General features: G+C 35.4%; 1 protein-coding gene across 6 annotated transcripts; it reads left to right on the plus strand.

The window, feature by feature from the left end:
* On the plus strand, window positions 1–22922 carry LOC136346215 (activating transcription factor 7-interacting protein 1-like). Of its 6 annotated transcripts, XM_066295195.1 has the most exons (11): window positions 1–310; window positions 395–585; window positions 6305–6349; window positions 15923–16096; window positions 16159–17754; window positions 19597–20219; window positions 20276–20426; window positions 20481–20620; window positions 20878–20944; window positions 21022–21159; window positions 21807–22922. In XM_066295195.1, exons 1-11 carry the CDS (start codon window positions 204–206, stop codon window positions 22259–22261), a joined length of 3687 nt encoding a protein of 1228 aa, XP_066151292.1. In that variant the 5' UTR covers window positions 1–203; the 3' UTR covers window positions 22262–22922. The 6 variants fall into 6 exon arrangements, with proteins under 6 accessions (XP_066151292.1, XP_066151293.1, XP_066151294.1 ...); XM_066295196.1 differs by lacking the exon at window positions 6305–6349; XM_066295197.1 differs by lacking the exons at window positions 395–585; window positions 6305–6349 and having other exon boundaries at window positions 3–310.
* The last annotated feature ends 517 nt before the right edge of the window (window positions 22923–23439 follow it).

Consider the following 23439-nt stretch of genomic DNA (forward strand, 5'->3'; position numbering starts at 1 on the left):
TGAATAACTTTAATATGGTAGTTTTAAAATAGCTACGGCACTACAAAAGAAAACCTAATAATGCAGAATATTAATAATCAAAACGTTATAAAGATAAACTGAATTGAGTTGGCAACAGGTGCGTACGTACATATATCAGTTTAACTCTAATCAAAGCGTTGGTAGTTCAGTGTTTAGTGTGTGTGTGTGTTTATCAATCAAAAATGTCAAAAAAAGTCAAAAGACAAGATAAAGACAATAGAAAATATATTGATTGTCTGCTTTGCGATGTCAACAAAGCTCAATATAACACCCAAAGGGCATTTTTTCGGTGAGAAACGTTTTGGGTTTGAAAAAATCCAAAGGCTTTTAGGATTGTGTTGGTTACTACTACTTACTTCATGGTTTATTATAGATTTCCCAAAGACATCAGACAAAAGGAAATGTGGGTGGACTTCTGCGTGAAATGTAAAGTTATGGCGTACTCAGATATGCCGTTTATTAAAAGGGACACTTTTCTGTGTTCGGGACATTTTCATCCTTTTGATATTATTACAGCCAGTAAAAGACTCAAAAAAGGAGCTGTGCCCATATTTGTTCGCTCTGGTACGGTAAAGTAAAAATTCTATTCATACAACGTATTAATATAAGGATGGTTCAGTGATCAATTCACGAATTGACCTGAGTGAGGACGGGGTGTCCGGCAGAAAATTAACGATTATTGTGAATTAAAAATGACGGTTTGCGATCTGCACGGACATTTCACACGACAAAAGCTACTCACCTTGTCCTTACTACTGCAAAATATGGTAATTTACCATAATATTTAACGTGTTTGAAAAAATCAAAGTAATAAACAATAATAATAAAATACTTGTTTACATTAGAATGAAAATGTCAAAACATAGGAATATTAAAAAGGTATCGCCTGTAGCACCATCTCTTCGACGATAGTCTCGATCTGCGCAAATTACAGACGATGTTTCACCAAATTTCTCCTATATACCTAGAACATACATAGATGGCACCACAAACACGCAATTTCATACATAATAATGCGTTCATAAATCACGAGATATTTCCACCATCGAACGCAATGAAAAAGCATATACCACCAGTGGTTTTAATAATTATAGTTGTAGTACTAGAACAAGAGATCAATATTCCGGAAAATTTAACTTAAGAATGGAAATCATGCAACTGACAACCTTGTCTTTATTTGGTATAAAATAAAAAGGATTTTAACCTAATTGCTCTTGGGCACTAGCCCCTTGTCCCGCATATCTAAGATTAAATATAGACAAGCAGAAATAGTTACGAATATGGAAAATTAGCATGTGGATTTAAACAGTCGTAAACTTTTGCCAAGGTTGTTGGTTTCATCGTCTGAGTAGTCATTTTACGGTCTTCAATGAGTTATCCATAAAAATTTGACAAATTGGAAGGTTTGGCGGTTGATACAATGTGCCTTACCAGGCTGCTTAAAAAAGGTATCTGTGGGAAGCACTGAAGTATTATTAGTTTTTGGTTTTTATATTAAACAAAGGCTTCCTTTCCTTAAGCTTGTTAACACAAAATCAACTTTATTTTGAGTTTGAAAAAAGTTGGTGTCTATGTGGTAAAATTGGCATTTTAGTCAATTAGTGTTTTAATTGCGATTTTTTAAACGGAATAAACTTTTAATATTGAAAGGGTCACACGAGCTATGCAAATATTATTCTTGAACTGATCATCAACCAAAAAGTGTTCTACAATTGGCACACTTTTTTATGCCTTGTGGCATATTGCGAGTTTCCTACTTCGGGAATTGTTATGTTCCTGGATTCTCGTGTATAGTTTTGAAATTTAAATTAAGTATTTACCTTAAAGTTTTTCGAACTCTTCTATTTTTATGAGTCCGACAAAAGTTGATGGAGGCTAAGAGTTTGCAAATATATATATTACATATTATAAGTTTGAAGTTTTTAGATTTACGCAGGAGGTATAATAAATGTGAAATAAAAAATAAAATGAAAAAATGGAAATTTGCAAGTGAATCTAGTTGCAATATGTTATTATAGATGAATGAGGTATAAAAGTGAACATAGTCACTAAAAATAAAGTAGATAATTGAAGAAATGGAGCAAGAAAATGAGATTTAATTTTGAAATGTTTGTTAAAGTTCACATATGGAATAAATTGATTAAAAAAACTTTTTTAGCGATGCAGTTTCTACAAGTACGTAATTGCGCCTGGGGGCCCTTTGGCTAAACAAATACGAATAATAAAATTTTAAATTATGTTTGACTTTGATTTATCTTTCAGAAGTATTAAAGTTTTAGAAAAAAAGCTTAAAAACGATAGAACAAACATGAAAATGAAGAAAGTAAGAGTTACAAAATTGAACATTGACTCATACTATTTGTCCGAATAACTCGTTACACCTATAATTTAATTGAATAGAAATTTATCTAGGAGAATAAATAATGCTGAATTTCTTTAATTATTTTACCACTATTTATGCTCAGTGTCACCTATTCTGTCTGTAATAATCAATTGCAACCAATGGCCGCAAAGCACATATACATATTATTACCTATTGCTATTAACACGCATATAAAATATATGTATGCCTAATGATAAACTTCCAAGTTCTCTTTATTTGTTTATTTTAACAACGCATTTTTCATATGACAATTTTACTGTAGTTATCTAATTTACAGGGTAGGATGAAGGGGAAGAAAAGTATAATCAAAAACGATGGCTAACCATTACGTAAACTGATTTTAGGAAAAAAATTGCATTATATTCATGAACGATAAAATCAAAATAAAATTTCTCTACGCTATATCGTGTAGCTGAAATACATTCAAGCATGGCGAATGGCGAATCCCGGCCACTGCGCATTACTGCGCAACTGCTTTCGTAATCGACTATGTAGAACGATACGGGCGAAAATTGAGGTCAACCAAAAGTGAAATATGTTTCGGTGTTCACACAAACAATCAAAGAGGATCAGGCAACATTGTAATTTTATTTATTATTTTTTATATTATTTAAACCACCCTTATAAATTACATTTGCCAATACTTAATGCGTTATATTTGGATGCTCTATTGCCATTATGACAGTAACGAAAAAAATAACAACCCCCACAAAACCAAAATATTATTGGACACTGAGGATACCCCTTGGCAAAGTTCGAAACGCTCGCCTAGTAACAGAAAGAAAACCCGATAATATGATCCACTCCGTGACCGTTGTGAAGGTTATTTAAGGTCAAATTAATGCGTTGCATAGACATGCGGCGTTGCCTGACCGCTTTGGTTTGTGAGGCACTACAGAGCTTTCTGTTGAGTTTTAAAATCTTTGTAGCGTTTGTGCCCTCCATGAACATCCCATTTTTACTAGGTGGGAAAGATAAGGCCATTAAAAAAAAATCCTAATTACTCTTGGTTGGGCCCTTACGGCAAATCGACCACTTTGTCTGCTCGAGGAACCTCCAGAATGAGATTCATCAACGTTTCAAACCACTCAACTCCTCATCAAACAAAAGCATTACTGGGAGGACAGAGAGGAGGAGCCTGACGGCTGATGCGCATTGGTCGGGAAAACGGTTTGGTGGCGATGTGACAACGTCGCACGCTTTTGGCGCACTTCGGCTCTCGTACTCGACATGCCAACCTCGTTGCCGAGTGTTTTACTTGAAATTTGAATCATTCGTTTTGAATTTCATGCTTATTGTGTGTTGGTGACCATTATTGAACTATTGAAAATTCCGGTATTTAGATTAGTGTTGTTCTGAGTTGTTGAGGTAAGTGGGGATTGCAGTTGTTTACGTTACGTTATGGTTATTGAGGTTGATCTTGGCCGTTTGATTTTATTTTGATTGCGGTGTTGACAGCGCCGCCATCTTGGTTTTCGAGTTTGATGGGAAAGTCGAAGGTCAGGAAAAGGGGGGTTTTCACTAGAATAAAAGTAAGGTTATCGGGGATTGGTTGCACGAAATGGCGGAGCTTACGGAAAAGTAGTGGGGATATGTGATTGAGTCGGATATAGGAGGACGAGTCCGAGTTATGTTTGGTTTCTTCGTTTCTTGTGTAATAGGTGCAGTGTTGAGTACTGCTGATGGTTGGATTAGCGCTTATTGTTATAAGGATTATTATGAGGAGGGGGTTAATCGACTAGATGATACCAGGACGAGCCAATTGTTGTTCTTTTCCGCGTTGTTGTCGTTTTCTCCTTTCTTGCTTTGTGATATATGAAACCTATTAATTTAGGTACTATTTTGACGACTATTTGCAACGAGGAAGGTTCAATTTTATGGTATGAAATTGGAAAAGTAAGTCTTAAAAACATAAAACTTGCAAACAAATTACAGTGAAAAAAGTGACTTAGGCTGACAGAATCTTCTACAACTACGTATGTTAAGTTGTCTCCGCATACCCAAGAGGTGATGGCGTTTACACGCACACAGAGTGTTTCATTAAATTGATGTGGTGATTGGAATAAAGTAATTTAAGTTAATCGATCACGTTTATCAACATTTTTTGTTTTCATAAAAGTAAAAGATTTTGTAACGTAAAATTCAACAACGTCGCTCGTTTTCTTCTATATCGTGGTCACAATAAATAAAATAAAAAATTAAAACGATAAAACAATGTGTTCGTTGTTGAACAACCGTTGACGAGACAATTCAAAATATCACAAATATATACAGTGTTCCATTAAAAAAAAAAACAAAAACATTTTTTTGTGAAAATTTAATCGGCGTCATCAATAAAATAATTTGACGTATTTGTCAAAAACAATTTCCAACACAAGGAATTATATAAAATTTAATTTATAGCATATTGACAAAACATTCTATAAATTAAAATCTACCCCAGGACAGTACGCACTTGCTGATGAATGCCACTTAAAATCGAAAATAGGCCACTGGACGATTCTATGATAAAATGCCACCCGATGTTGATGTGTCGGGTTGAAATCGGCTGACTCAGTGGATGCAAGAAGAGATACAGTCTGCCGGCAATCGTTTCATCGATTGCATCCAGGTCTATACGTGGCCTTACAGAAATGCAGGGTGTTAAAGTTATATTTCGATTTTGCTGTAGAGCCTTTGCAATTCTTGAGATATCTCGCTCTAATATAGAGTATATATAGATTATTTTTTGTTGCCTACATCACTAGTTATACCAAATGGTTGTGGGAATTTACAGGGTAATTTTTTTCGAGGTTTTTTTGGTCGTAATGTTTACCCATCGCCTTACGCTTTTGGTAGAAAGTCATAGAATTTTCGCTAGGAGTGCATTTAAAGCATTTGACACTTTAAAAAGGCATGAATTGTTAATTAAAGGAAATGAAATAAAACTGGAACTTCAAGAAAATGCCTACGATTTAGGTGTTTAAATATATTTTCAAATATTTCCTTCCTATGTTAAACTACCCGTTTGAGAAATTCAGTAATCAAGAAATTTCAGTTATACATCAACAGTACTTATCGTAAAGTAAGTGTCCGTAACAGGTATCGATCAAGTGTATCAATATTACGTGACAAAAAATTTTTGGCAGTAATTTGTAAAAATGTCTCGCTTCGGGGGTGACTCCTGGGATAAAATGTAATAAATTACATCCAAAAGTGAAATTAAAAATATTAGGAATTATTAATATTAAACACGTGCCTGGTACTGAGACTATTACCTAACTGGGGGCCATATGTTCAGATCATGCACATCAGTAACGCAACTTTTTCGTTTTATACGATCAACGCAAAGTAAATTGAGACAGGATGTAACATTATTGAGACAATATTCAAAAACTATTAGACCAACTTTAGGTGTAGCGATTATGGAATCTGTAACGAATATTAGTGGATACACGGTGTTAAAAAGCAATCATTAAATCATTAACAAAAAATTTAAATAAAGTTTGACTTCCGATGAACGACGACACATTCTTCATTATTATTTATTAAAAAAATACATCAAATATTGGTAGAGGTATTAAAGTTAAGTGTATAATTCTATGTGTATATGAAGCATATAGTGTGTTCGAGACTAGCATGGACTGAGGAATCTCGAAAGTCACACCATACCATTGACAGATAAACGATCCCAAAAAAATCTAATCTCATCAGCTGGTAGAGAAGAAAGAGGCCATCTAAAAATGTAAAATTGATTTTAAACTACAATATTTATAATCGTAATAGACTATTAGAAAAAAAGAGAGACTCCTATAAGTGCATCCTTATTTTGAACACACTGTATTAATAATTTTAAGCAGAATCAGAATATTTGTCCTATACATTTGAGGCAGATTATTCATTTTTTCTTTTATTTTATAGAAAAAAAAGAGAAGAACAAGAAGAGGAGGAAAAAGGAGAAAAAGGGTAAAATCAAAGAAAGTGCAATATAATGTATTTATTAAAAGTCTATGTGTGACCTTTTGTTCAGTAAGTATGGATAATATTTGGTTACCTATGCTTGAACAACAGGTCAACCTCGGATACATGAAAAGAAACTAAACACTAACCAACTTACATCACTTACAGTAATCACCAACACAGAAAATAAAGTTATATATAATATAATAAGTTAATTACATATTATATAACATATATATGTATTATATAATAAGTAATTTGGAGAAGACAGGTTAAATTCGATACAACGATGAAACACCAAATACTTATTTCCAATCAGTGTTGTGGAATGATGAGATCAAAAACTGTCATTCCTCAGCGATTGAGACGAGGAATTTTCATAGTGTTTGATGTATTTTACATACTTACGTATAGCATACTTTGTTAATTTTCGTTTTGCCTTTTTTTTTTGGGTTGTGAAGACGATAACAGATTTGTCGCCGAAACGTTAGAAAGGGCATTCGTCCGAAGCTTTAATGAAGGATAAATATTGTTCTCAGGTAATTTTAACTGAGAATAATGTGAAATTCAATCGCCCGAACAGCCCTTACTTGTGAGGCGTTATTCCCAAAGAAAGTTACAGGAAAAAAACCTATTATATTGAAAAATCCATTCTGCAATATCATTAGATTACATAAAATAACTTTTGTATTTAAGTATAAGGTTATTTTATATAGCAATAACTGAAATATAACCAACCACCCTGTATGAAATTCAGTGTCTGGATTAAAAACGTTTGTTAGTCACATCATATTTTTTCAGTTCGAATGATGCCGGAGCGGCATCAAAACGTTATTCGTCATCACAATGGTGGCTGTTGAAACAGTCAATTGATTGTGGCAGTAGTTCATCAAGTCAACGAGCTCATTCGACATCTTGAGTGCTGAGTAGTAGTGGTGTGGAAAGTGGTGATTACAGCTGTAAAGATGGTAATCAAACGGTTAATAAAGTAAACTTGTTACTCGAGATCTGCGACATATCGGGCGTTCTTGGTCAGGCGACAAAAAAACATTTCTAACTCGTTAGCAATGCATAACACCGAGAAATCCAGAAAATTATTACACCTCAGCTTAAATCTCATGCAACGTATTACATGTAAGAAGAATAGAGTGCAAGTTTTATTTGCAAGGATATATATAGGCAATGAACTTTTTCTTCGAGGGGTGGAGGGGGGGGGGTGCTCATATCTAATGCTGATTTTGAGAAAATATATTTAATTTATGTAAAATTTGATAAAATCGGAAGACGGAAAACGTGTTTCGCTCTAATTTAAATCACTCTTGAAAATGCAAAAAATGCCGAATGTGAAATGGTAATACATGATGTTAAAAAAGAGTTGATGATAGGTATGGCGCTTGTGTTACACGAAAAGTTTGAAAACTATGGAAAAAGTGAAGTTTGTGAAGTAATAGTATCTACACATCGTTAAACATTTTATAAGATTAATTGTAGGTACATGAAATGTATATATGAAGACGGTATATATTGTTTTGCTTCCTGTACAGTAACTTGAATTTCTAATTATTGTTCAAGCGACCTTTGTTCTGTAGGTTCGACCATTTGATTCAGAAATTGTTACGAGATTTTGGTTGGTCAAGGACGATCTCGTAAGGGTCAAGATAACTTTCGGCCGGGTGCGCACTTATAAGAATTTAAAAACACCAATATAGAAAAATAATTACAAATTTGACACTGGACGATTTGACCTTATATTCTCTATGAAACTATTTTAGAGAGGAAATTTTCCATTCACGAAATATACTACTTTTGTTTGTAAAAACGATTAAATACGTATTTATCCTTGATTTAATGAAACAATCTGGAAATACCTTCAAGGAAACGTCAAAAACGTGAAAATAGAATTTGACGTTACAATACCGAATTTATCCTATTCCACAATAATGGCTGACCTCGAACCGAAAACTGAACAAACAACCCACGGAAAGTTACCGATCTCGCTTCAACGACGGGGGCCTGGGATCCGCTTGCGAGGAATTTTTACAAAAAGCCGCTTGGCAACGCCGCGTTATTCACTTTTTTTCTTTCTACATTACGTAGTATTTTCAGTTGTTTTGTTTAATCATGCTGTTAATAGTTGCTTAATTAATGTTTGTCTCCATTTTTTGTCGTTATGATTTAGATCTTCGTTTAGATACGTATTTTTTAGTTGACCCCGGTAAGCTGCTATTTATGGCCGCATTATCGACTCGAGCGATATTTTGTTTGTCAAAAGTGAAAGGCTGATTACTATAGAGATATCCGCTCTCTACAAATCTAACCCAATTTCAGTAATTTTTCCAATCTAAACCGTTTACATTTTCACTGGTTATATCACAATCTGTCAAATTTGACAACCATGGAAACAAAAGCAGCACCTTGCTGGAGAACAACAAGAAGGTCAAACTCAGTGGCTGACAAAACTAATCTAATTCCCAGGCTGCACTGGCTGGCCTGACGTCACGTTCACGTAACGGCAACATCGCCTAACTGTTCCGGTTCCCCTCGTCCTTCCTTCGTCGTCTACGATGTCATTAAAAAGGTTGCTGCCTGGCATGCTTCGCTGTTCGTTTGTTTTTATATTGGGTTTCAATGGAAGTTTGAAGAAGGCTCAATGGAAGAAACGGGGTATGCGTAAAGGAGTGGGAGAATGCGTGAAGTTCTTGAGGATTGAGTTACTAATTAGTCCAACAGTTCCTTAGCATAATTTAATTCGTTAAAAATTTCTTCCGTTTGGAAACTGTTTGTTCCAGACGATTTTCTCACTTTTTATCCGGGCTGAAATGTTGCCGGAAATTTCGACCGTCGTGTTATTTCGCATCCGAGTAATGAAAAGCGAGTGCGAGAGAGAGAATAAAAGAGAGTAGAGGACTTATCTGGAAAGAAGCGACGGAAAGAGAGTTAACGTAGAGAGTAAATTAGAGAGTGCGGTGGAGGTAATGATGTAATGCATCCTATTACTACTCACTAGACTAGACGAAGACGAGAAGGATATTATGACTGATTCATGTTCTAATAATAGCGCCTAATATGTTATTGTATTTATTTGTACAATAATATTGGATATCTCGGAAAGTTGTATCCTGCTACGTGTTAATCTGTCAGTATTTGACACAATTATATAATACTAACAATTTTAATCACTCGTGAGTAAAAGAAACTCGTAATGACGAAAATACGCATTATAGAACAGAACTTGATAAGTGAAGATAAACATCCTCCGAGGTGGGGATTCGTGCAGTTGTGCGCAGGCGTTGCGTTGCCAAATATCGTCTCCCTGGCCGTCCGTATCGCGAAGCGGTTTCATGCTTTCTGTTCGGCCATTTTCTATATTGGTCTGTTGGATACTCGTGATTTTATCAAATAATTTCGTGATTTCATTGCTTGCTTGGTGTTGTTGCAGTTGGTAAGTACATAGCTTCGTGATTAGGATGTTTTAGTACGGTCTGTTGTTTTAAGTCAAGACCACTGCGCATGATTAAAAAGAGTGAGTGGGGGTCCGAATGACAGCTACTTAAATTGACATAAAATGTCATTTGAACTATGAATGTTTTAACGTCCTCTGCTTGGCGTATGTATCTACGCGCCTCAGAGCGTTCTTTGCGGTATGGCTAAATTTCCCATTGATATTAAGTTCACGTGGTGGGTATGGTATTAGTTATCTGTTACTAAAAAAAATTATTAGAGTATTCAAGATGTCTCGTTTAGAACTCGATATTTTTTGATCTTAAGTAGCACATTTCCAGTATAGTAAGCAGTTCGCTAACGAAGAAAGCCGTCATGGATGGATAGTATAACTCGGACATCATTCCCTGTCCCTCTACAATATTTGGTGATCGGTCTTGGTATATCATAGATTGATCACGCTATATTCAGGTGAACAAATGACATCATATTTGATTGCCTACTATTGATGCATAAGTGAAAGGTTTCCTCAAGGAAAGATCATTTTAGTATCGAACTTTAATACCATAAAGGGTTTTTCCGTTGAATGACCTTTTTACGATAAAATTAAGTAATATGAAAGCCAACTTGCTACCACGGGAAGAGACGATGAGCTTTAAATGTTAAAGAAAATGGCCTTAAGGTTTCCCAAAATCGAAGGACGACATTCCCTTGGGGCATGATGAAAAGTGACGTCAAGATGACATGTACTTCTCACTATTGAATATTACGAAACGCATTAGTTGTGTGGCCCATTTTGATGTCAATTGGTGGGGAATAGGAATATATCACTCGTTGCAATATCAAACTTTTTATTGTTTCACGGTTGCAAAATCCTAATTGAAATTGACAAAACAACGGAAAGTCTTCTGCAACGTCACAATTTTTAATGTTTTTTGAAAGGAAAGAATTTTTATGCTGTCTGCTGACTGAGGAACTCTCTTCTTCTGCTGGAATGGTTTCTCCAAATTCTTTCCAAGAGCCTTAGCTAAATTGACTTGTTGGGTTCGTTTGAGCAAAAAGAATTACATCAGAAGACACCAGAACGTAACTGTCGTGTTGTCGCTATAGAATGTAAACAAATATTGTGGGCCATGAGTGGTTTTGTATAAAATGCTGTGAATTGATTGGCCGGCAAGTAGTCGAAACTTGATTAACATATTTTTTCTCCAAAAAGAAGAGTGGATTTTTGCCATTGCCCATATCGTGGCTCGTTACTTAAACTGTCAAACAGTTAGTGCTCATTGCGTGTTGACCTTCATGGAGACTTAGCATCAAATTCATTAGTCATCGGAATTTTTGGAGTGGGCTTTATTTACTCTCTGAAGCCTAGAGGACTGAACGAAATCCAAATAAATCGAATTAATATCTCCTCTTTCTTTTTCTCACCTCAATAGAGGAAGTATTTATGATTCCACACACAAAAATCAGGCCCAGGCACAATCGAGAGAGCCAACAAGGTGACGCAGGCGCGCTGTGGTTGACGACGTCAGGAGTGACCTCGGTTTTAGCATGATGAAAACCGATTTATTCCTTTGTTTCTTTGGCTTCTATTTTCGAGATTCTTAAACGTCAACTCGCTGACTTAAGTAAGTAAAGTCCGTACGTACTCATTGGAGATTTGGCAGAATAAACAAATTGGTACTAATTATGATTTTTGGTTAACATCAGCAATATCTTCTATATTGCGCAGGCGTCGCATCCTGAAATTTTGGCTAGTGAATAATGGCACATAATATAGCCTGGAAAGTATTGATTTTTTCGGATACCATGAACTAATCTGTCCAAGGCTAAAGGAGGTTGAAAGACCCCTCATAAAAAGGGTTTCCCTTAGAAAGATTTCCTTCAATTTGTTAATTTCTCATTGTCAGTTTCTTTACAATTTGACATTGACGTAACATAATATAATTATTACTTGATGACATCATACGTGCTTCATATGGACAGTCTACCAAATGCGAAAACGCAAAAAGAGGATAAACTACAAGAATTAAACGAATCCGTCGAGCCTTGAAGACTAGAAAGAAACGTGGAATGGTGGCAGCTAGCGCAGTCGCGGAGTTGCCGCATTTTGCCGTCGACAACAGACCCGACAAGGTCGTTTCGTTATTACGACCGTTCTCTACACAGTTCAGAATAATTCACATTACTGCGTGTAAAAAGTTACTGAAGATTCGGACTATATATTATAAATGTAATAATACTTGTCAAATGGTGCAACAGTAGTGCGCAGTACAGGGGAGTTCAGTAAGTATGTTGTAGTTGCATGGAGTAGATCAAGATGGCGGGAAGGCTTACTAGGTGATGCGCGATGGCTAGCGAATGCTGCGCAGAAGTTGTATTAAAGGAAAATGGGTTTAATTAGTTTAAAATTCTGTGGCAATTAAAACATACTAGATGTGTGGCAACAAGCAAATAACTGATGGTAGCGTATAAATAGAAACGTTATGTTGGTAAATATACGAGGGTGTTGCCACAGATATGCCAATTATTGGTATGTGATAAAAATAAATCATCATATAGCAAACTATGTGGTAATAGTCATAAAAATCATTGAAATGAAATATGGTCAAAATAGTCGTCACGGTAAATTTTATTTTGCCAAAATTTTGAGGTTTTTTTTTATGGAAATTGCTCTATGGAGTTCTGAGATGTCTGTGCTTTCAAAAACGCCAAAAAGTAGGTTATCCCTAAGAAATTAAGTAAGTTTTTCCTACTTAATTTCCTTTGTTAATTCCTTCCTGGGACGATTTCCAGGAAAATTTGAAAATTTTTCAAATGCTGTTTTTGATATTTTTGAATACGCAGAAATAGTTGTTAATATGGCGCTCAAACTTCGTTAACTATAGGAGGTGTTACAACCTGGCTTGCGCAAGCTTTTAAAGCCTACCACAACGATTCGGTTGAACTATTTTTAAAATCTAATTATTCCGTTGGTTTTCGAGATATCGATGCTAAAAATGTGAAAAGTAGCAGGAAGTAGGTAACCCCTCCCCCATTTTGAAGTTTTTAAGGTGCAGTGTTTCGCTCGAACCGAGTGACATGGATCCGATAGTAAATCAGGATACAAAAGTGGCCGTCTTCGAGCCTTGGAAAAGCAGCTTAATGCATCTTTAAGGAGATAGCTAAGAATTCAACAATGAGGGGAGAATTAAGAATTCATTGCTGCCCTATTGAAGAAATTATTACAGTACGCGGTTGCAGTTCACGCAGGCGCGTTGCGAAATATGACCCTCCATGGATAATCGATATCTTTTCCTTTGTTGAATCGATATATTAATTTAATAACTATATCTTAGTCTTATATAAAATAAATAGTATAAGAGTATATAGAATAAGTAAAATAACAAAATATTATTTTATTTTGCCTTTTTAAATTATTTGTAAGTTATTTAATTTTAGTTTAATTTTTTGATAATTCAGTGCGAAAATTCCAACTTAATTATGTCGCGAGTGTCTTGTATGTGTTTTTACACGCCTATATTTAATATATTATCCCCGTGGATTAAAATATTATCTGCAAAACTTATTAGAATAATTATTTGAAGCGTCAGTTGTACAATATAGATCGTGTATATTTCGTTATTTACTTGACATATCGTTATATGTGTATGTTATGTACTGGTGCATTTATTCAACAAATTACTTACTATCGATGGCGCATGTACAAATTAAGATGGCGCATATGGAAATTAATATGGCGGGCCATTATAACTTGACAGGTGCGACGGACCACTAGACATTGTTACGGAAATACTTTGCATTCAAATTTATATGCATATAATGCCCAACTTTTCGGTGTTGACATTACAAAAGTAACGTAACCGCTCCTTCCGTGAAGAAGGCATCATTTCCCGTTCGGGTGCCGCCCTTTTGGTGGTTACATGTGGTGGAAACGTGTTTGTGAATTCTGTGACCGCGCAAAAGTCCAGTCTTGAGGATTCAGACGGTAAGTAGCCTCTATAGATTGGAATTGGTTTCTACAGGACCAATATTTGTGACTGATCCTGGTTTCAGGCCTTGACACTTTTCTAGTGATACTTATTGAATGGTTACATTTAACTTGTGGAAAAATGTCCATTTATAATCACCATTGAGAACATGACAGATTGGAAAATGGTGACGGGGTGTAGAAATAATTTCCAAACGTGTTTAACTCATCTCTGTAGAATTGCGATTTGGATCTGACTGAATACTAGGCCGGTGAAAGCAATTTATTAAAACAAGAAGGAAAGAAGAGACACTACGTGTAGTCATAAATAATTCAAGGTGTTTGTGAATTGTGGTGCCAAAATGAAACGGGTGATAGATCGTAGAAAAGTATGTGCAGTTTGATTAATACACAAATGTCGGAAAGTCTATAATTTTTGAAATACAGAATGTGTTCAGGTTTCAACACTTCATAAAACGTTATCATTTTTTGGACAGAGTGGCTGTAAAATCACTTTTTACAGGAGCGAATATGCAACTCTTTCACCAAGATCGTTTTCCTAAATTTGAGTAATAAAGTTTTAATTTAAGTTTGATTTTGATTTACCACAAAACGTAAGAAAAGATACAACAAACAGACAAAAACGCAACAGAACATGACACAGAGAGAAATACATAGGACAGACATTAATATGAAGGAAACAGAAACCACAACTACCACAACTTCGAAGACTAATACCTTTACCGACATTACACTACAATTGCAATTGCAGTATAATATCAACTGAAATCAGTACATGGTCGGAAAGCAAGTTTGCTTATATTCTACCTGCTTCTACGTAAACGCAAAAATTCGTACCTTAAGTAGTTAAATCGTCATTTTTGTATTAAAATAATTAAAAAAAAATTCTCAAAAACGATGTATCGTAGTGAAAAAAGTCAACGGCGTCTCCTTCGAAATTTACTAAGGATTGCAGGAATAATATTTGGTGTGAGGACGGACAGTGACGTACAATTTAGTTGTTTTTTTAAGTATCCAGATTAATATTGTTGAGTAAGTCACTGCCAGAAAAAAAAATTCACTGTAGATCAATAAGTGATAATAGATGAGCAGTTTCGAAGAATTTTTTTATATTGTTAATTTTTTAAAACAAAATTTAAAAAATATGTCAAATTTTTTATGAAACTTTAACAACCTGCATCTCGACAATTAGCGTTTTACGGAGAGAAGTTTGTTAATAAAAGTGGACACAGCATTCGGTGGATGCATAGAATTATTAAAATTCAAAATGGCGTTATTTATCTAAGTTTTTGAAAGCGCAGGTCACGTTTATTACGATAAACCTCTTTCAGAAACTTTATTTTTAAATGGTTTAGTTTATAATTTAAAACAAAAGGGCGTTTTGGTGAATTCTGAAAATATTGCGGTTTGTTATATTAAGAGTCACAATAAATGAGCCTCAAAGCTACATGACATTAGACCCAGGCCAAACCTACCAACATTTGTAACTTTTTGTTATGACTACTCAGACAAAGTTAACCAGGGAAAGATTCTCCTCAAGTGTAGCATGCTTTACGGAATCGATAAAAATTCGAAATTACATGCTGTAGTTTCTCGCAGCATCATGCTGTTTATTACGCCTCATTCCACTCAGGCGCAAGCGTTTTATACCGCCAACTCTCTCCGTTTCCCCACACTTTCGTGGGTTGTCGAACCGCGGTCATGTTGCAACACCGCATTCTTGTTAACGCAATCTAGATAACTCGATCCGTAATCGATATTTCTGTAGTTTTTGAGATAAAAACAAAACCCTGAAGGTTGTATGTTTATACTTATAGTTGTCTATTTTGTTTAACTGCCAAGTTGACACTTAGTGTCAAAGCTGAACATTATAGTCATTAATTTAATTTTAAAGTATCATTACAATTTAATACTTTTAATCCTTATTGTGTCATCTAAGTTAAATCCGCTTTGTTTGTTGGCCTTGAGTTGTGTTTAATTTTAAAATCAGTTACGGGGGACTGCACAAAATAACATTAATTTGCTGCGCTCTTGAAACACACATAGGCGTTGTCATAGTATATGATTAACCACAATGCCACAAAGTGACTTTGACACATTTATAATTTTCCGTGTTTATACTTCAATTGGGTTCGATTTTATTGCAGAAATTCCACCCGCAATGCCCTCAATAGAGCAATGCGACGTGGCATCTGGAAACGTAGCGGCAGCGCTGCCCTCCACTTTGGAAATCTTCGATAAATTCAAGCCCACCACAGAGGACGGCAATTCGGATTCCGAGGAAAGTTTCCATTTAGTTTTGGACGAGGACGACGTCGAAAGTAAGTTTCCACTTTCCCAATTTCATGATGATTAATTGTGAATTGTTCGGGCCAATCTACAGTGCCTAATGGCAGGGAGAAGGAGACACGCATTGAAGAGAGTGAAGATGAAATTATGAACAAATTCGATACTTTGGTAGACACCTCATTGGACAATTTAGACGAAGACAAGATACTGAACGACGTTGATTTGAGTGATACCCAAAATGGAAAAGAACGAGCCTGCACTAAAGGAGCTGAAAGACAAAGCAAAACAGTTAAAACTGTAAAGAACAAAAATGAGGATTTTAAAAACAATGCTGACGGAGAGTTCAACAGTTCACACGCACATGATACAGTTCCAAGCGATTCTACGAAATCTATTGAACGCCCTAAAGAATGTATTAAAGTTCCTCAAGACTCGGAAGTGAATGACGCAGAAATTTCACACGAGGATAAAATGCAGCATAATGAAAAAAAAAATTTGGAGGATGCTACTGAGGATGTTTCTATGCTCTTAAGTCAAGAAGGCAAAAAAATGTCTAAAGATGAAACCTCTTCGAACAAAACTCGGTATCCAGCTCAGCCTGTGAATTCCTTAATTCGCACGTTAGTCGAGTACCAGGAGTTTTGCGAAGACCCTCCTGAAATACTAGAAATTTGCTCAAATTTTTCTGTTTCAAAAAAAAAGTCAGCAACAATTGAACACCTTAAAAGTGACAGTACAACTTCTGAAAATCCTTGTAAATCCATTAGTGGTGAACTAACACAATCTCAAATTGAAAAGGAATTAACTCTCCCCATTACTACTACTACTACTGCTAGTACTACTACTACTACTACTCAAAACTCGCTTGAGACCGCAAATATCACTGAAAGTGAAGAAAATTCTCCTAAAGAAGCCAATGAAACTGAACATAAAATCACTGAAAATAACACTGAAGACAAGTTTAAATTCCCAGCAGATGTTCCTACTAAAACCTTTGAACGAAGCACGTCAGAAACCCACTCAGAAGATAAAGAATCCATTGACGATGAATCTGATTTAATGGACGTGTCAATGGTGCGTGAGACCGAAGAAGACGACGCATGTGCCATTGCAGACGCGATCGAGGAAAACACCGCCCTTGCAGATGCGGAAAACGAGAGCGAAAACAATGAAAAATCAGATGGAGAACAAAGTGATCGTACTGAGGCGGAGCAGGAGAGCTGTGATATGGATAAAGACCGAGAATCTAACGATGATAACGACAATTCTATGGGCTTTGACGAAGATGATACTCATAGTAGTTTAGATATGCCAGTTGAGAGTAAGGAAGATGCTGATTCATCCTCAAAAGCTGTAGAGGAGGATACATCAGGAAATGTAGAAGCATCTCAAGAGGTTGAATCAACGGTTGGTCAAGAGTGTTTGGCAGTTGATGAGGCATCTCAAGAAGTTGACTCAGCAGTTGATCAAGACGAGCAGGCTTTGGTGGTTGATGAAGCGGCACGCGGTGAGAAGAGCACGGAAGATGCCAATATGGTACAACCAGAGAAATCTGAAGTTGCCAATGATACGAATAAGACTGACAATGTTTCTGTAGCTGAACCTACAGATGTTGAGATGGAAACGGCTCCTGAGGAAGGAACTACTGCTGTGATAAAATCCGAAGTTGCTGAGAATTCTGAGAATACTGGTGAGTTAAAAAATGTTTGATAGATTTCACGTTATGTTGTGTTTAGCTGTCAGTACCGAAATGCTTGTGAATAAAGCCTGGTTCTCGTGCATCCATAATCCAACGTCCGAAAAATTTTGTTAGCAGCCAATTTGAGAAAATAAATTTTTAAATTATAGCAATTCACCTAGGTCTAAAACGCTTAAACGAGGAAAATAACATAAATTTAACCGTGAAACTTCACGATTAGGACTAGAAACTTGTAAAATTTTAATTTAAAGCTTCTTTTTGGAAAGCTTCGAATGCCATTTTTCAGGGATCAGACGTAGTAGGGCACATAATGAGTAAGTAATCACATACTGAGTAAAAACTTGTTTATTGAAGCGTCTCAAAAGTTCCTTTTTTTGTTTTATTTTTTGTAAATTAAATTTTTTGTTAACTAATGAAACCGTGTCCATGCCGTTATCGTTCAATTTTTAACATTTTTTGCTCCCCAATGACAAACAAATTTGAAATATAGTGGCCAACTGGCGAAATTACCTCATAAATACATAATTATTTATTTGAAATAATTGAAATTACTTACATAATTTTACACTCCTCGTAGATAACCAAGATAGCGTATGTATTTTAAATTAATTAAAGCCATGCAGGGGCTGTGTCAATGCACTTCTTTTGTTATTTCTACCAAAAGCGCTCAACTGTCATATTCCTTCAAAATGGTAAGATTTAATATAATTTGATATAATTTTCTAATTTAAGTTATTCAAGTTACAAGAATCGCCAATAAGAATATTTTAGTAGCTAACGATCGCACAACTTGTTTTGGAGTTGCATAAAAAACATGTTAGATCTCTATAGAAGATCAAAGGTTTCCTTCACAATTAGCGGCAATTTGGTGCTTGACAACTATTATGTAGTTGCCTAAAGTCTTTAGCTATAATTTATTTTTTGTAATTTTGTTTTGCAATTATATTTTATTTATTTAACATTTTTGGATTTTGAATGCGTGGTCGCCATTTTCGCTCATATACGTCGATACCAATTGAGCAGCGCGAAATCCAACATATTTAATTTATTTTCTGTCACGTTATGGTTGGCGTATACATTCGTCCTTGTTTAATAAGTGTCATTAAACCGTGACAAATGCGTCATTATGGCTGCCGTACTGCCAACATTTACAAAATTAAATTATTAATTTGTGTCATCTCTCTTTTTGTTTGGTTGACCTTAACACGTATTTTGACAACATTTGGTTTATTATTATTATTATTATTATTGTTTATTTTGCTTTATACTATAAATTCTACGAAAGCTTATTATTGTTCATTAAATTATATGGAGGTGTCTACAAAAATTCCAAGCTGGCTTAATCATATTTTAAAAGGTAGTATCATTAATTTATTCATCATTCTCGGACGATTTATTTTCAATTGAAGGCGATTTTCTCCAGCAAATAAGACTTTATTGAACGTTTATAAACCAAATAAAATAATTATACGATGATTTTTTGACATTTTATTTTATCATTTCTGTGTTGTATGTTGGAAGTGGTGTTTTTGTTGTGCATCAGGGACCCTCTCCTAACAAAAATATTGATTTACAATATAAATGTATAAAAATAATTTAATCGTTAACTTTTTATTTCACACTTGAAGTTTTTATTTTCACGTAAAATAAAATTTAACAGTTAATAGTTATCCAACATTGAATTTATTTCTTGTTCCTAATTGATGTTATTTTGCGGTATAAAAGGCTACACAGAGATAACGCACTTTATCGTCTATTTTATTTCTTAACTTATTTTTTATTTTATGATCTTATTTGCTGTGATAACTCCTTTTACCCTTTAACCCCTTCTAGAACGCAGGAAATCTGCCAACAAAAGAAACCTTTCCTTAAGCGATTCGGAGTCAACAGGCGAAGCATCGGCTAAAAAAACCAAACTAATCATCGAAGCTCCCGAACCTGCAATAATCGACACCGTCCAAATTCAAACTCCCTCAGAACCTGTTGGAAAGCTCAAAACGCTAACATCGTTCGCAAAGTTCATGCAATGTCGAAAACTAACCGCGAAACTCTCCCGTTCTGACTTGGAACAGTTTTGCATACAAAAGATCTGTGAGAGTCTTATGCTGAAAAGCACCGAAGGAGAACTGAGTCAAAGCATCAAGAAACATGAGAAAACTATTGAGGCTTTGAGGAAGGATCTAAATCAGTTGACAAAACAGTGCAAGGACTTGGAAATTGTGAATAAGAAGTTGATGAATGAGCTGAGAAACCAGAACGGCATGAAGAAACCGTTGGTGCCGCTCAAGATCACCAGGTCGGTGGGGCTGCAGGTGCGGTTGAATCCCGCCACCGAGGTGGTCAATCAGAATCGGAGGAGGCAGACAATGCCTAACACACCCCCTAAAGTTGTCACTCCTACTATTGTGGCTAATAAGACTAAACTAGCGAATGTGCAACCTTCAGTTGTCAGACAGGTAATAGGTGCGTTTTATGTTGCACCGATAGAAAATTCATTAATTTCAATTTTTAGCTTGCGCAGAATTTACCTCCCAGATCGCCCTTAGCCACTAGTCAAACGACGGCACCACATGCAGCTCCAATGCTAAGTCAGGCTTTGCAGAAAAAACCTATTTTGGTAAAACGGACTACTCCAGTCAGGAAACCTGGACCTGGCGTGATTGGTATAAGGAACTCTTTTGTAGCGTCTTTCAGCTTTCTCTAATAAAATATTTCAGACCTAACAGACGAAGATGATAGGCTGAAGAGGCCTAATAGTAAGGTACTAAATAAGACTGTATCGTCAGCTGGTACTCCCACTAAGACTGTTGGTGTCAATAAAGCGATGCCTACAAGTAAAGTAATAGGAAATAATCAGGTGGGTAAAATATTCGTGAATCGTTGCATATTAAATTTATTGGTATTAATGTCAAAATAAGAACAGATTCTTAATTACGTTTAATAGTTTCCATGAAAACTATTTTCATAATTTTTTTTGTTGAATTCCACATTAATTTAATTAATTTTTTTCATTTCAATAAAAATTTCGTGTTGGTCCTAAACACCTAACTAAAATTTGACTATAAATCTGAATTTGATTTTCATGATTCATAATTTAAAACATTTTTGTTCTAGGGTAAACAAATGGCTGTGTCTAAAGGAAGTCCCTTGGGACCTAATAAAGGGAACAACCTTTCTCCAGGTACTAAATTTTCCTCAATTAATATACAAGCAACTTTTTTTGTTAGAGGAATTGTAATAATAGTATGTGGTTTTAAGGAATAAGACTGACTCCTGCAATTACCACAACTGCGAATGGTTCACCCCAAATGGTGTATGTGGTTCCTACTCTTGCTTCTAACGAAGGAGGGCAGCAAAAACTGGCCTTTGTGAATGTGCAACAAAACGGTGTTCTCTGTAAGTCACCTCGATATTTTCAGATTCAGTTTTTCCGTTTTCATCTGCTTTCAGACCAACTCGCATGCAAGTTTTTGCGGCAGGGTCTTATCAAAATGTTTAGTAGTATCTTTTTAACTTTACTCAAATTAAGGTAGTCGTGACTACCTTAATTATGAAACTAACCCTGAGTATGAAAGACAACTAAATATTATGATAACATTCGAGATCTGAAAATGAAGATTTAAAGGAAATTACGCAATCGCGGACCGGTGCAAGCAAATGTGTAAAAACGGATTACATACTTCAAGAAACTAGAAATACAAAAGAAGAAAAAAATAATACGTATAAATGCTTTTCAAACAGGTCGGTTTTCATTATTTAAGGGTCTTTACTTTTTTATTACGTTCTAACGTTACTCCCTAAATTATTTTAAAATATTTTACTGAATGAAGGTAAAATATATGTAGTCGTGTACAATATAGAGATTAAGAAATTGGCTAAGTCGGCTCAACTTTTTACAGCAAAATTCATTAAAAATTAAAAATATAAAGTGTCAAACTTACGCAACCACTTTTGCTAAAAAAAGAAATTGACGCGAAATTTAGAAGCTAGAAATGAGGCAGCCTTATGGTTTTCCAACTAAAATTGTATCGTTTTTTTTCTAGCTGGAGCCCTCAACGGTTCAACGGTACTAGCGAATAAACAAGGTCAAACTATCACCCTCAAAACAGTCCCTATGCGCCACAAACACCCGGCACCCCTTCCTGTGCCGGTTAGCTCTCGTGCTCTTGTAGACACGAAACTGAAAGCTGTGCTTCCAAAACCGCACCTCACGATAAAGAAAATCGACACGGGCATCATCCTCCAATGGAAAATGCCCTATAATCTGGATCTCTATGAAAGTATCGCCAGTTATCAGCTGTATGCGTACCAGGAATCAAGTTCACCTCCCAGTACGGAAATGTGGAGGAAAGTTGGAGATGTTAAAGCGTTAGCACTGCCTATGGCCTGTACTTTGACTCAATTTGCCGATAAAAATAAATATTATTTTGCCGTCAGATCAGTTGATGTGCACAAGAGGATCGGGGCTTTCAGTGATCCTCAGGAAATTTCTCTGTAAAAATTCATGTTGAAAAAGTTCCTCGTGTCTCACTGGGTGAGGTGGTAGAAAGTCGACGGAGCCTGTATTCAAAGTATCAGATTCGGACTTGCGAAGATTCTCATGATTCAATGCCGATTATCCGAGGAATTGCGAATTAGAATTGGGTTAGGTATTCACTGTATACTTCTCATGATAATTGTAACATAATAAGTAGACATTCTCCTTTTTTTTTTTATTTATTTATTTTCGTTGAAAAAAACGTTATACGTAATAATGTGGGATATCTTTGCATATGAAACAATGCTGACATTTATTTTTTTTGCATTAGAAGACTCAAAAAATATATAATTCCCTGTTTAGCATGAAGTGCTCGAAGAAATGACAAACCGTTTTTAGAATTTTCGACGTATTATTTTCTGAATGTACACATCCGAATCAGTCCGAAAAGTTGTACAATTTCCTTACTGTTTTAGAACTTAATTAATGTTTCGAACAAATATGTATATAATATGTTCTAAGTTTTTTTTTTATATGTGATGAATGTAGTATATTGTCTACTTGCATTGGCATTATCCATTATATGTAACAGTAGATGCCATTGTAGAGTTAAACGCTCTGCATATAGGTCGACAACATTTATTTGGCATCATAAATAATGGGAATTAAAAGAATCTTTTCAGTTTTTGTTTTATTTATATGAAACACTTATGCCCAGAGTTCGGTCCTCATAATTGTTGCCGGAGTATTTTCGAAAGGATTTTTGAGGCGTTTTTGTAGCAGAGTGCGTTGTAATTCCACAACTTCAAAGAATTTGGAATTTGTCCCTTACAAATTCTCAAAGAGTTTGCAATAGAAGTTTTTGACTCTCGGAGAGTTTCATATTTACAGTAATGGCGTTTTTACTTTAAGGGAAGAATTCGTTGAACATGGTAGCACAAGGTATATCTTAACAAAAGGCCCACCATCCCAAATATTGACATCATACTTCCTTACAAAGATGACTTAGGAATATAGATTATATAAAAAGGGGAAATAAGCTTCAGAAGATTTGGCCGAAGCAAACTTTAGAAGTCGTAGACACTAGTTCATGCCAAGACAATCGAGAGACAGAGTTGGACACTACTGCCAGAAGGCTGTAAATGGCGAAGCTTGTGTGGAGAACACAACTTGTATCTTCTCAAAATGGCGAATATTCA

This window comes from Euwallacea fornicatus, chromosome 22, assembly GCF_040115645.1.
Source record: "Euwallacea fornicatus isolate EFF26 chromosome 22, ASM4011564v1, whole genome shotgun sequence".
Classification (NCBI taxonomy): Eukaryota; Metazoa; Arthropoda; class Insecta; order Coleoptera; family Curculionidae; genus Euwallacea; species Euwallacea fornicatus.